Consider the following 14,595-nt stretch of genomic DNA (forward strand, 5'->3'; position numbering starts at 1 on the left):
CTGTTGTCACACCCACATGCTGGGTTACAGCCCCATCTCTCCTACCAAAGAGTGGACTCTTAGGCCAGAGAAGCCCGGCACCAGGGCACTGCAGCAGGCCTCCAAGCAGAAAGCCAAACCAACACAGCTGAAGCCTAGAAGCCGAGTGCTACCTGGTGTTCACATCAGGTGGGAGCCATGGGAGAGATGAGCTCCACTCCCACATGGTGCATAGTCCATATTAAAGTGAAATTATCTCCAAGTATTTTCTCCCATTATAATACATCCTGCTTTCTTGCTTTCCTCTGTTCTTTCCCTTAGATCCAGTGCCATCTCTGTTGTGAAGATTCTGAGGGTCTTAAGGGTCCTGAGGCCACTCAGGGCAATCAACAGAGCAAAAGGACTTAAGGTTTGGATTCCTCTCTGGGTTGGGTGGGCTTTGGTTGGGGTTAGCTGTCCTCACTGACCTCTCTGGACTGGGGCTGGGCTGAGGCCTGATGGATTTTCAAGTGGGTTATACATTTGAAAAGGACATTTCTGGGAGGGCATAGCTCAGTAATAGAGTGCATGCTTAGCAAGCACAAGATCCTGGGTTCAATCCCCAGCGCCTCCATTAAAATAAATAAATAAACCTAATTACCTCATCCCACCCCAAAACAAACAAAAGTAGCCTGAACATGGTAGATTAATTAAACCAGGTTATTAAAAAAAGAAAAAGGAAAGGACATTTCTGACCAACAAAGCTGCCTCTGCCAAGTGCTGGTAGCATTTTTTAAGTTATTATTTGTTTTTGTTAATTTATTTTTCTTTATTTGATTACTATTTATTACTTTTTTCATTATTAATAATTTTTAGCCTTTAAATCTGTTCTCATGCAGTTCATATGGAAGGCCAGAGGGTTTGGCACTTCTTCTGACTAAGCTCACTGCTTTAGAGGACACCAAGGAGGGGCTGCTAACAGGGCATTCCTCCCCGGTGGCCACAGCGCACTGGGGGCAGCTCCCCACAGATAGCTACCTGAAAGAGGAAGCACAGGGAACTGCCAAGTTGGAAAATCATATAAAAATGCCCTTAAACATAGAAAATCCTGGCTGGTATTAGCTCACCCTGTGGCTAAAACAACACAGACAATTAACACTCCCCTGTACCCTCCCTGCCCCATCTCCCCAGCACGTTGTCCAGTGCGTCTTTGTGGCCATCCGGACAATTGGCAACATCATGATCGTCACCACCCTGCTCCAGTTCATGTTCGCCTGCATTGGGGTTCAGCTGTTCAAGGTACTGGGAGGGCCTTCATGCTCAGATCCCATCTCCTCCTGTAGAGGAAGCCTGCGTTTGACAGTGTGTGTGTTTTGTACCCAGGGAAAGTTCTATCGCTGTACCGACGAAGCCAAAAGTAACCCTGAAGAATGCAGGTGAGCGTTCTGAATGCAGGAGTGGGGAATTTGGAGGGACAGACAGAAAGCTTCAAGAATTTGCTCGTCCCAGTGTTCTAGGAGTTGTCGTCGTGGACGATAAGAGGCCTGAGTGCTCACCTCACGGCTGAGAGGTGGAGAGGTTTTGTTTGGAGGTGAAATTCACCTAACAAAATTAATCATTTTAAACTGTGCAGTTCGGTGGCATTTCGTGCAGTCACGTTGTGGTGCAAGCACCACCTCTATCTAGTTCCAAAGCTTTTCATCATCCTAAAAGAATGGACAGATGGCTTCTGATGTTTGGTATAGAGTCAGTAAACTGGTGGGGGGGCACTAAAACTTAAAATAACATTATGAGACGCCCCAGAAAACTCTTCTCACAGACATGTGGATAACTTTTTCCCCAAGCCAGAACTCGAAGCATAATTTCCTGGTGTTCAGGAGCTGGCTGCCCTCTTCTGACAGGTCCCTGGCTACTTCTTCCCTTGCTCCCATCACCCACATTTAGGCCATGTTTCTATTCACAAGAACAGGAAGAGGAGAAAACAGGTGGGAAATAGTCACTCTTATCCCAACCCATCCAGAAGACTATGAAGACAGATCAGAAACCACTGCCTGAAGTTCTGAGACTGTGCAGAAGTCCCCGTGTCCCTGCCCTTTTGTGATGTCCCTAGTCAAGGCCTGGCACTGCTTGTGTTCGTTTGGGGTTTCTTCTCAGCAGAAGGTGCCGTCAGAGAGCACCAGTTGCCACGTAACTGTGACCGTGTACCTCCGGGGGCACTGTTCTCACTGTGGGTGAGGGTGGCCCCCGGAGGGGACAGCACAGCAGTCGTGTGAAGATGCCTCCCCTTCCCTCCCTACGTCGGCTTCCTCATCTGTGAAACAGAGACATTGGAATCCTTCCAGAAAGGAAATTCTGTGAGCGGTCTGGTGTGCCAACCATTACAGAGTTCTTTTGGAAAGAAAAGTGGGAATATTGTTAGTGTAAGAGAGGAATTTGATTAAAACTAAAATGCAGACAAGAAGGTTCCTGGGCTTGTTTCCCAGAGCTTGTGGAATTCTCCACGGCCAAAGCGTTTGGGTCTTCATTGCACACTTGGAGCCCGTTGTATGAGAGATGGGTCTTGTTGGCTAGTTTTCATTTGTGATCAGGCACATGCTGGGTGTCTGCCTGGTCACTGTGGAGAATACTCATGTAACTAACCATTGCTTGGCATTTATTTGAACCGTGGAGTAGATTAAATGCAGGGCAAGATATGGAGAAATGCAGCCTATGAACCAGTGAACCAAGCATGACCATGATGCCTGGGGGAGGGACTGGGCAGGGCGACCAATTCCATGTTCAGCTGGGGTGACCCCCACTTCCTTTCCTCTCTAGGGGGCTCTTCATCCTCTACAAGGATGGAGATGTGGATAACCCTGTGGTCCGTGAGAGGATCTGGCAGAACAGTGATTTCAACTTTGACAACGTCCTCTCGGCCATGATGGCTCTGTTCACAGTCTCCACGTTTGAGGGCTGGCCCGCGTGAGTACTGGGATCTCACAGCTTTGCCGCCACTCTGGGCTCAGCCGGCTCTCCTGCAGCGAGTCCTGCTGCCTTTCTCCACTTCTGCTGGCCTTTTCTATGACTTGCTAACTTTGGGCTACTTTTCAGTCATTTCCGGGCCCAGGAGGCTCCTCTGTCTAATTAGGCAAATGACTGACCTCTGTGGCCAGCTGCCGGGGCTCTCGGATTTGAGAAGCAGGGGTGGGGTAGATCCCAGGTGGTGGCGCATCTCAGCTGGCTCCTAGGGAACGTCCCTGGAAGGGAATGGGGAGACCTGAGAGGCATTTTTCGTGTCAGTTCCTGTGTAGCCACATCGGTAAAACTGCCCTTACGCTGTTCCTAAAGAGGGCCGTGACAGTGTCCCAGATGGTTAGTTCATTGATTTATTCATTTCTCACACTAATATGAGTCATTGTGCCCTGTCTTTCACTGACGTACTCACTTGCTCCTTCGTAAAATGTGCTTTTGAGACCAGCTCCATGCAACATGTGGAAGGAACAGAGCTGTCCTGACGTGGTTTGCCCTTTCAAAGCCCTTATCTAGTCAGTGTCTGGCAGCCAAGCCAGGCAGGAGGGTCCTGGTGCATCAGAGACATGCAGCACAGGGTCCTGAGGAATGGCTAGGATTTTGTGGATAAAGTCAGAAAAACTGAAAGATGGAAGAAGACAGGGTACAGAAGGAGAGTCTCTTACATTTTTATTATTCCCTGCTCTCTGATAGCCCACCGACTCCTGCTACTAGAACACGTATACATAGATGCAGTTCTGAATGTCAAGTTCTCGTGCTCAGAAGAACTGCAGAAGGTGGCCAGGCTGGCAGGACTCTCTGGGTGCATGGGGTGTCTAGAGTCCTGCAGACTGAAAGGACAGTTGGGTGGGGCTTGTTCATTAGGGAATTTATCTTGGGAGAAGAGGAGGATAGAGTGAGAGCCTACATTCTACAGAGCCACGGGCTCTAGTCTCAGATTTTAAGCACTGCACTGTAGCAGATGTGGGTGGCCACTGCCACCAGGGATAGCAGTAACATGAACAAACCTGGGACTTGGGGCTCAGATGAGTTGATCCCAACTTCCAGCTCTGCCCCCAGGACCGTGACCTTGGGCACTTGGGTCTCTCTCTGAATTTCCTTTAGATGGGGATGACAGCCTTTCCAGATGGATGTGAAAGTGTCTAGCACAGTGCATCCTTGGGGGCAGGTGCCTGAGAAAGGCTGAATCTGCATCAGAATGGGGGTAAATTGAATTGGAGGCTGTTAGAGTAATTTCCCTTCTTCCTGTTCAGAGTTCTCCTTGGCATATATTAATTTTAGTGCACATTTCAGTCTGGGGATCCTCTCTTAGTTCTTTGGAATTACTCTGGCTGTCCTGTTTACAGCTTTCAGTTCTGCCAGTGTCTTCCACATGATGTTCCTCCTTCATTCTATCTGTGAATAGAAAGGAACATTATTGAATATTTGTAAAGTCTTTTGCAGTCCTCAGAGCAATCAGTCAACAAATATATCCCAGGTGCTCACTCCTCAAGGTGCTGGGCATGCTGGCCTAATGCTAAGGAGGCTTCCTGAGAGACTGCTCTGTGTCCAGGGACCTTGGGGTGGGCACTGACGGTCATTGCCCCCAAGGTGTTGGGAAGAGGGACACCTGCAAAGGCAGTGGGGCTGAGCTGCTGGGGCCGAGCGGTTGGCGGTGCTCACTGGGCACTTGTGCTCCCCAGGTTGCTGTACAGAGCCATCGACTCGAACGGAGAGAACGTCGGCCCCATCTACAACTACCGCGTGGAGATCTCCATCTTCTTCATCATCTACATCATCATCGTAGCGTTCTTCATGATGAACATCTTTGTGGGCTTCGTCATCGTCACTTTTCAGGAGCAGGGGGAGAAAGAGTATAAGAACTGTGAGCTGGACAAAAATCAGGTTAAAGTCACACACTGTTTGGGCTTCCATCCCTTGAGCAAGAGAGGACTGATTTCTCTTTTGATGACTTTCCCCTGGGCAGAGAGGGGCGCCCACCTGCTGTCTGTCCCTGGGCTTGGCTTCCCGTTCAGAGCATGCATTCAGCCGGTTTGAGTCATTAGTGTTGAAGGTTAGTTTCCCAGATGCAGATTAGAGTGTAATTTTGAAATTTACCCGCAGACTTGTAGGTGAGAAGTCAGAAGGCTGCCTTCTGTGGTCATGACCCACTAGTGGCAGCTCAGAATCATGTAGGGTGGTGTGGCTTGGGTCCAGAAAGCACTCACTGACAAGCACACAGTCCCTACTGAGGGAGTCTTTTATCTGGACTGTTGACATTTGAGGCTGGATAATTCTTTGTTGCGCTCTGTGTGCTGTACAGGATGTTTAGCAGCATCCCTGGCCTCTACCCACTAGATTCCAGTAGTACCTTCTGCCCTCCCTCACCCACCATTCCCGTGCCATTTCCAGTGACAACCAAAAACATTTCCAGACATTGTCAGATGTCCCTAGTTGAGAACCATTGACCTAGGAGGAAGTACCCCATCACACCATAGGGAAAGTTGCTAAATTTAAACTCAGGTCTAAGATTACACTGGCATCACTCTCTCTTGACCTAGCACCCCTTTTTTAACCAATCTGATAGAAGCAAGGCCTTTGGCTCTGATTGTGTGATGATGTGAGAGAGCCAGGAGACCTGCGTTCTACCTGCACTTACTCTGTGACTGAGGGTGCATCCCTGCTCCTCTCTGGGCCTGCTCCCTTATCTCTAAACCAAGGATATTAAGGAGTTACTCTTAGAGGTCCCTTTCAACTCTAAAATGTTGTCTCTGAGATGGAGATTGTGTTCTGGGCGTTTCCCCCGGTCCTCTATCAGAAGCCATCTCTGTTTGGTGATGACTTAGTGAGCAAGAATCATCAGGCAGCTCAGGCTTCCTGCAGGGAAGTGGCCGTGCCTGGTGAGGCCGTCTCTCTGGTGTGGCTGTGAACCCACTGGGGGAAGCATGAGGACAGCACCTAGTTTGTTTGTAGGAAGATGTTGCTGTGAGTTGTGAGGGCGTCCCTGCAGATCCATCCACGTCAGTCTGAGGGAGGCCTGGCCCAGCTGTTCCCATCCCCTCACCCCTGCCGAGGAAGAAGAGTGTCAGGCCCAGGCCCAGGCCAGCCAGGCAGCACCAGAGCTGAAACTAGGTCACCACCCGAGGTCCAGAACAAGCTCCTGTCAGGGGTCCCTAGAGTCAGCCTGTGAGGTCACAGCAGGGCCAGGTCCTGGACAGAGAGAACCTATCTGAAGTCAGAGCCAAAGCAGGAGAACAGGGTTCAGGCTGGACCTAAGAGCAGGTAGGGCCTGATACTGAGCTGAGCTGAGGGCTCCTGGGGCTGGAGGCTCCCTCTGGGCTTTGCCATAATGGGTGGCCCAGTCTCAGCTGCAGCGAGAGGAGGCAGGGCGGTGCTCTGCCATCATCATGGACCACGTCCTGGGGATTCTGATGTGAACACTACAAGCTCCCAAGTCTCAAAAGCCCCCAGATGGACACACAGGTGCCTCCCCACTAGACACCCAGGGTTAACATGCTCTGGCTCCTGAGAGGCGTCTCGTGTGGTTCCATCCTGGAGCAGCCAGGGACCTCCAGTCTCAGAGTCAGCCCAGTTCCTCTGGTTCTTGAGAATTTCTGTGCCTCTCACCAGGGGCTCTTTTCCGTGATGCCCAGTGGTCCCTGTGGAGGGTGCTATGGCCATTTCCACCTTGTCCTTGGTCCCTCCCAATAGATGTGCACCAGCTCTTGGAGGGCAGTCAAGAACTGTGTCCTTCTTCCATAGACATGCTCAGGACCCCCGTTTCTCTTTTCTGCCATTGCAGCGTCAGTGTGTTGAATACGCCTTGAAAGCTCGTCCCTTGCGGAGATACATCCCCAAAAACCCCTACCAGTACAAGTTCTGGTACGTGGTGAACTCCTCGCCTTTCGAATACATGATGTTTGTCCTCATCATGCTCAACACACTCTGCTTGGCCATGCAGGTAAAAATGGAGACAGCCACGAGGATCACGTCTGGGGCTTGGGCGCCGCTCCATGCCCCAAATTCTGAGGGTGGAGTGCACTCCCTCACCAGAGGAAGGGTTTGATTTTCTGATGAGTCTGGGCTGTAGTTTGGCCAGAGTCCCATTCTGGCTAACAGTTGCCACGGCAGGAGTTTGCAGTCTCTCTTTTGCATAAGAGACTGACTGTATAATGTGACTGTAAGCAACATTTACACGGAGCCCAAGCATGGCGTTCAGTTGTGTAAACCTCGGCTGAGGGCCTCCTGTGGCCAGGGAGCAGTGGAGGGCTGAAGCTCTGTCTGTGTGGAGTTGGACAGACAGGGATTTCAATCCTGGCTTGACTCCTTACCAGCTGGGTGATCTGGGGAAAGTTATATCCCCTGAGCCTGGCTTTTTTTTATTGGTTAAATGGGAACTCTGTCACACCTACCTCAGAAACAGAGTTTGCCAGGTCATTCGTGTCAGGCCCTTTGCTCTGGGCCTGTCACAGAGTGACGTTCTGTCCTCAAGTCGCTGTCAGTACGGCGGTGGGAACTCATCCAGTCCGTGGGATACTGGGTCTGACCTGCATCACAGCTACTCTTTGCTCGCCCTGGAGGCAAGGAATACAGCTCAACTCACTTGGCTGTGTTGGGGCACATGGAGGTATTAATAACCGCGGACGTTTCCAGCACTCACGTTGTCTAGTGGATGTTGCATTGGGACAAGAGAGACCAAGGTCTAGATTCATTTTCCCACTGACTTGAAGAATTTGAGCAAATCAAACCAACTCCCAGTGCTGTCTGGAAAATGTATCTAAAGACACCCAAGGATACATTTTCTGGCCCTTGCCTTAAATTTTAGAATTCTTTACGAATGAGAAGGCCCATGTGCTGATGTAGGGAAAAGTGTGAAGTCAGGATAATACTGACTTTGATGGAACATAAGCCTGAATGGGATAAAATGTATCCCTAACCAAACCTTCCCTTTAGTTACAGACTGTGGGTGTGCTCTGCATTGTGCCTGGGCCGAGGCCCTGAACATAAGTCCTGCCGGAAGAAAGGGTGGATTCCCTTTGTCCCGAGCAGAGGAAATGGATGTCTTTCCCCTTCATCGTTCAATCACCCTCATCTTGTCAAGGCCTTCCTGCGCTTTGTGGGGCATTAGCCGTGTGCCCTCGCAGTGTCAGTGACATCACTGGGAGTGGGTGCTGGCCCGTGGGGTTGCCTCCGTGTCCAAGTGAAGGACGGACGCCTGCAGTGGGTAAAGGGCTGGGGCGCCTCCTTTTGCAAGTCAGGAACGTGCCTCTGAGAACTGTGCCTCTGTCTTCATCCACACAGCACTACGAGCAGTCCAAGATGTTTAATGACGCCATGGACATCCTGAACATGGTCTTCACTGGGGTTTTCACTGTCGAGATGGTTTTGAAAGTCATTGCTTTTAAACCCAAGGTGAGTTGCTGAACCCACTTTTCAAAGGCTGTTGCTGAATCACCCCAGAGAAGCACCCACTTCCTGTCAGTCTTGGGTTGCTGAACTGTGCTGAATTGTTCTGGCCGTTAACTAAGTTATCACCTGAGAACTTGATTAAATCAGTTAAAATCTGATTAGGGCATCTATGTACATATGAGAAAATAAATCTGCAAAAACAAAACCTCATAAAAACAATTCTGAGAAAAAGAAGGGAAGAGAGAGTTGGGAATTTGTAGAATTGAGAGTGTTTTGAAACCTGATGTTCTGTTTCTCGAAGAGTGTTGTCATGCTATCTCATGGAAACTTGCGTCGTTACTCGAGCTCTAGAGAAGTCATCTTTATATAACCCCTCAGAGATAATTCAACCCTGCTTTTACTTTTAGATCTCCATCATAGAGACTGTGGTTTTATTTGTTCTTGGTCTACAGCATCTTTTTCACCTTTTATGGAAAATTCTGCCAGCTGCAGACCTCTCATGACCATACCATCTTTCGTTTGTTTAATTTAGAAAAATTTCACTTGACTTTAAGGCAAAACAAGACATGAGCCTTTTAAACTTTGTTGGACGGCTCAGCATATTATGTCTCCTTTAGTGGGGAGAGAATCCAGTCCCACAGTTGTCAATGTCTGTAGTGTAAGAGACAGATGGTACAGTGTCCAAGGGCACGCGTGGTTCCGAAACGAGACTGGATTCAAATTCCCAAGCAAGTTACTTAACTGTTCTGTGCCTCTATTTCCTCATCCATGAAATGAGGACACTAATAGCCCTATTTCATAGGGTGGCTTAGAGGAGTGAAGAGTCACCTTATGTGCCATACTTAGAAGAGTGCATGTCATGTAGCACCATGCTGTGGATGTGTCAGTACTGTTACTGTGACCACCACCATCATTGTCATCGAGTGATGATATTCCCATGTCCGAAACCCCAGGCAGAGAAGAAGCAAATCCAGGCTGAGCTGTGGGACCCTCAGTTTCTTTTCTAGCCAAGCCTCCATCTTTCAGAGTTAGAGAATTAGCGCAGTGACCCAGGTGTCTGTTCACTGGTGTGTAAGGTATCCAACAGCACTAATTGAAGTAAGACTTGGATTACGAAATGATGGTTTCACGTCCTCCATACTTGCGTGGAATTCTAATTCAGAACTGTTCCTTTCTTTAATTTGAATTAATTTCTATGCAATCTTTGTCAGGTCTTTGTGGACCAAAAAGAAAGGACACTTGTAAGTGATCGATCGAGGTGATTGCAGTGGGGTCAGATTTGGCACTTTTGCATGGCCAGATGCTGTATACTGTGACTTGTCCATATCTCCATCCAGACACATTTCCTCCCCTCCCAAACGCCTCTGAATTTCTTTTGAGATTTTGGTTTGCTTCCCCCTCCCCTTTCCGTCTTTGAACAGTATTTGTCGGGACTAATGGCAAGGTTGCCAAGTAAGAACATCACACTTGAGGTGTGACTCGGAACGTATCTGTGGAACATTTCCTAGGTCCGCTTGCCATTCCTTCCCCTGCCTGGTGATTAAGCCCTGAGAAGGCATGTGTGTGTGAGTCCTTGTGTGTCTGTGTGTGCCCTCCAGCAGCCCAGGTGTCAGTGGCTGTGCCCGATGAACCACTGATACCAAACCTGGGAGGAGAGTTGAGTGGCGTGTGAACAGACTGGTGGGGCCAAAGGGAAGTGAGTAGCTAATCTATAATCAGTACTGATCAATCAGAGTTTTAAAATGAGTGATTTCCGCTAGATGTGCCGCTTTGTGGTTTTCTTCCATGAGATATTTTCATAGCAGAAGACGTCCTCAGATGACAAGTGAGAGAAATTTTAAAACAGCAATAGCAGCATCTCTACGCTTGAGGGGCACTGTCGCTGTGTTTGCAAAGCAGAGAGATTTTATGCTGTTATTGTGTGTCTGGAGGAGTGGGAGTCATTTCACGGAGAAGCCAATCTCTTCTTAAAACTCTCCCTGACTGTCCTGTCTCATCTCCAGTGTCGGCAAACCACGGCCAGGCGAGTGGTCTTCCACAGAGCAGTCGGGGGGCAGTGGGGCTGAGGAACCGTGCAGCACAGGCGGCCGGAGCTCCGAGGGGATGGCCGCAGGGGCAGAGGGCTGGGAATTTGGCCCCTCAGTCTCATCTCAGGAAGTCTTTGTCTCTCGTGAGGAGCTCTGTCACGGGGTCCTTTGGGGCAGCATTCTCCACAGTGGGGGGCACACCTTCTGGGAGAGCTTGTCAGCATCTGTTAGGGGAGACGGGGGTGGCTGTTGTCTTGTAATACAAGTAGGAGAGTGAAGTTGGACAGAATCCTTCCTGGTGAGAAGGCATCACAGGAGCCCGGGTTCGAACAAGTGGAAGATGTTCCAACAATCCTGGCGATGCCTTCCATATTCGAGGGCCTGACAGGTAAATGGGGCCTCCTGAGAGAACACATTTAGAGGGATGTGGACTGAGGATGTGCAAGGTGAGGTCGTCCAGCCTGCCTAAGCAGGAATGGCTGAGGTAGGGGGACGGGAATAGGACACCTGAGCTGGGAGCTTCCCTGGTTGGGAAGGCAGGCTCACTCCAGGGGAAGAGTGTGGGTTGGACGAGTGTGGAAGGTGGTGAGAAGCCAGAGAGTCAAGGAGTGAGACCAAAGCAAGCAGGCTCTTTGGTGGGTAGTGTCATCTCCCCAGGGAAGGCCCACCCGTTGGACATGGACCTCATGCACTTGGAGTGACCGAGCCACCCTAGGATTTTAAAAGGTGGGCTGTGTTGTAGGTAAGAGACCAGCCCTGTTCCCCAGGCCTTCCCCTCCAGGACTCTCAAATGGCAGCCACTAGAGTTCTCCAATGAGTTCTTTTGCTCCAAGGAAGAAGATTGAAGAAGGGCCTTTCCCAAAGTGCTGGCTCCTGCAGGTATAAAGAGCACTTCTGATTTGCCTGAGGTCCACTCTCGTGCTTCCAGAAGGTGCCCATCGGATGTTGTGTCCAGCCCATATTGGAGGCCGCGTGCCCTGCCTTGGATGTGGGCTTTCCCCTGGGAGCCACACTTTGTTCCCAAATCTTAGACCTGAAAGCATTTTGATCTTGGTTCTACAGTTGGCCCTTGAACAACATGTGGGTCAGTCCAGGTATAACTTAAGAGTCACCCCTCTGTATCCAAGCTTCCTCTGTAACCACGGACCAGTGGCTGTGGTATTTACTGTTGAAAAATATCTTTATATCAGCGGACCTACACAGTTCAGCCCCGAGAGTCAACTATACTTTTAAAATGTCTAATTTACATGCCCAGCCACTTGAGCTTGGAAGAAGAGTTATCAGTTTTAAGGAAGGAAGAAAGTGGTTTAGTGCTGTCCTCATGCTTTTGGACAGGGTGGACATGCAGTGGGCACTGGATCATCCAGTCCCGTCAGCCTCTGAGGACAGCACTCCGTGCCCAGAGGCCCTGGCAGGAATGAGACTGCTTCAAAAGCCCCAGCAGCTTTCCTGGAGTACAGAGTTCCTAGAGTGACTAATGTTAATGCCGAATAACACCCGACAGCAGATATTTTTCTTCTCCTTAACTAGAACTTTATGCCAGACTCCTCCAGGGGCTCAGCCTGCCCCTTCCGTGTCGGGGTTTTCCCGGGCTCTCTCCTGGTCCCCTTCTCACCTGGTAAAAGGCCAGCATGCCTGGGGTGTTAGTGGCCAGCTCCACCTCGCCCCAGCCTGCACTGCCCTCCTCCCTCCTGAGCTGCTCTGATGGCTGAATCATCCCTGCCTCTAGCCTCAGCCTGCCTCCCTTCATCCCCCACACGCTCCCTTTGTAAACCCAAAGCTGACCGTGCCACCTATGGTGTGAAAGAAAAAAATCTGTAATTTCTTAATTGAATATTCAAAGTCCTGCACCAAACACTAGCCCACTTACATTTCTGCCTCACTGCTAGCCTCACTCTCCTGGCCATTCCTCCTCTCCACCATGTCCCCACTGCTGGCATGCTGGACCTTTCCTTGGCACAGGCTTCTATGTCTAAAGCCCTTTTTCCACCTTGTTACCCTTTAAGGCCTGTCAGGAATGTGGGCTTCTCCGTGACAGTGTCCCCCAGCCCAGCCAGGTCAGCTCTCCTCTCACATGTGCTTCTGTTAGATGCTCACGGTACGTTGTCGACATCAGGACCACCCTTGTCTCTCTCCATTAGGTGATGAGCAGCTGCTCAAGGTCACAGGTAGGGTTGTGTTTGTTTCACGCAATGCCTGCTACACGCTGGTTACTCAGTAAAAAGTGATGGAAGGAAGACAGGAGTGAAGGGATGAGCCTGTGAGTGTAGCCTCTTGGTATCAGATACTACCTGCTTTTCTGTCACAGATTTGGGCAGAGCAGAATGGCCAATTGTGAATGCATTTTCTTTTGAGCCTCCACTTGACCTTTGGAAAGGCTTATGCTGGTTAGAAAGCTGTCAATTACAGTTTCTGCCCAAAGTCGGCACTGTGGTCATCCATTGGGTCGAATGCTACCCAGGCAACCCCTGGAAGGAATTGGTAAGTGAGCTGACTGCCTCAGTGAACAGCAAGGTGCCGATCACTTGTCCAGATATCTTCAGACCTGCAGAGGTGAGAGACCCCAGGCAGCAGAAGGAACCTGGACTTGGGCTGCCTTTCTCATTTCCATTGCACAGACCTTGCCTCTTACTATGTGCCACGCCCACACTCTGTCCTGCTGGGGGTCCAGGCTCTGCTTCCAGGAGCCTGGAGTCAGGCGGGAGACCACGTTGATGACAGTCAGGATAGAGTTCTTAGAAGCAAGGGAGCTTCCTGGCCCCAAGCCCACATCAGTCTGGTTTATGATTTTAAATTTCTGGAGTCAGAAGTGTTTCTGAGTAATAGATGTTATTGCATGTGGCTGACTTGCTTGGTCCTTTCAAATGGGTGAGGCTGGCTCTGGCTGGGCTGGTAGGGACTGCTGGTTCCACTGAGGGGACCCAACTCAGCATTCAGTTGTAGGAGACCCTGCTGTCACCGGCCAAGAGGGGAGAGCATGGTGGAAGCCCTTGCCTCACCTTCTGGTTACCCAGACACTGCGGTGACTTTGTCAGCAAAGGTGGGGGGCTGAGTCATACTCACTTGACAGTGATTTTACTACATAGGCGGCTACTAAACAGGGAAACGAGATGTGGGAAGAAGGGGCGGGCTGGCATTTTCTGCCTCCCGTGGACCCCTGGCAGAGCCACCTGGTCAGAGCCTGTGACTCCAGCCACCTGCACCGACTGAAGCCTCCTGTCACCTAGATTAGTGGAGTCAGCTTTCAGTCGAGGAACCCTCAGGAATTTCGGCACAGTTTTGTGAGCGCAGTTGGATACTCTGGAGAGTGAGGATGAGATGATTGGAGAGTTCCAGGACCCCACACAGTGCATCAAGCCCTTGTCGTGCTAATTTAAAGTGACTTTCCACACCACAGTGGGCCAGGACTGGCCAGTTGGAGAATGGTTTGTAGGCTGATAGGAAGGACCCAAAGGTGAATACTGATAATTCTGCAGAGACAGAAGCAGAGAGAGAGAGGAGCTATTCAGGAACAAAATCTAAAGTAGGTGAGAGGGGCATTGAGTCCACAGTGAGTGGGCGCGGCCTCGGTAGATGGTGGATATCAAGAGGTGGAGCAGAGCACGTGGCGCAGCCGCGGGTGGGGCTGGCCGTGTGCCGGGACGGGAGAGGAGGGACACCGGGTCTGCCACCGCTCTGTACCCTGGAGCCCCAGTTACTGATGACCATGCATTTATAAGGCATCAGCTCCTGCCTAGAGGTGCAGGGAGGGATCACCAGGCTCTGGAGCCTTGGGTTGCTGTTAACCCACATAAAAAAGGTCAGGCCCTGCCCTCAGCAGTTGGGAGAATCTTACATTATTTAAGATGGAATTTGAAAAACAATCCCAAACCGTAAGTCAGTGTTATAGCTCCTCCGTAAACGCACTTGGGGTGATTAACAGTGACTAGAAGGAACATCCCAGTTACCAGAACAGCTAATGTGTCCTCGTTCTCTGCAGTGTAATAGAAGGCGGGGACTCCGCGGTGGCTTCCTCTGGGCCTGCACTGGATCACCAGTTCATGGGACCTGACACTTCAAAGGGCTTTCCGTTCTGGTTTTGAGCACCAAGTGTACCCAGTTGTAAGCACACTGGGCTCCGTTTTATGTAATTCAGACCTGAATTTTTATTTCCAAAACATGCTCCAACTTGTTGAAAAGATGCAGTTGAATTGCAGACAGAATCGTTGACCTT

The 14,595-nt window shown here is 50.2% G+C and overlaps 1 protein-coding gene across 1 annotated transcript in view; it reads left to right on the forward strand.

The window, feature by feature from the left end:
* Positions 1 to 14,595, forward strand: part of CACNA1D (calcium voltage-gated channel subunit alpha1 D) — a 296,274-nt gene that overhangs the window by 233,377 nt on the left and 48,302 nt on the right. Inside the window, exons 24-30 of the mRNA XM_072941507.1 lie at positions 301 to 388; positions 1,150 to 1,257; positions 1,342 to 1,394; positions 2,773 to 2,919; positions 4,650 to 4,851; positions 6,749 to 6,907; positions 8,248 to 8,358. Coding sequence (XP_072797608.1) covers positions 301 to 388; positions 1,150 to 1,257; positions 1,342 to 1,394; positions 2,773 to 2,919; positions 4,650 to 4,851; positions 6,749 to 6,907; positions 8,248 to 8,358 — 868 coding nt within the window. The remainder of the gene's footprint in view (positions 1 to 300; positions 389 to 1,149; positions 1,258 to 1,341; positions 1,395 to 2,772; positions 2,920 to 4,649; positions 4,852 to 6,748; positions 6,908 to 8,247; positions 8,359 to 14,595) is intronic.

The sequence above is a fragment of the Vicugna pacos genome, chromosome 17, assembly GCF_048564905.1.
Source record: "Vicugna pacos chromosome 17, VicPac4, whole genome shotgun sequence".
Taxonomy (NCBI): Eukaryota; Metazoa; Chordata; class Mammalia; order Artiodactyla; family Camelidae; genus Vicugna; species Vicugna pacos.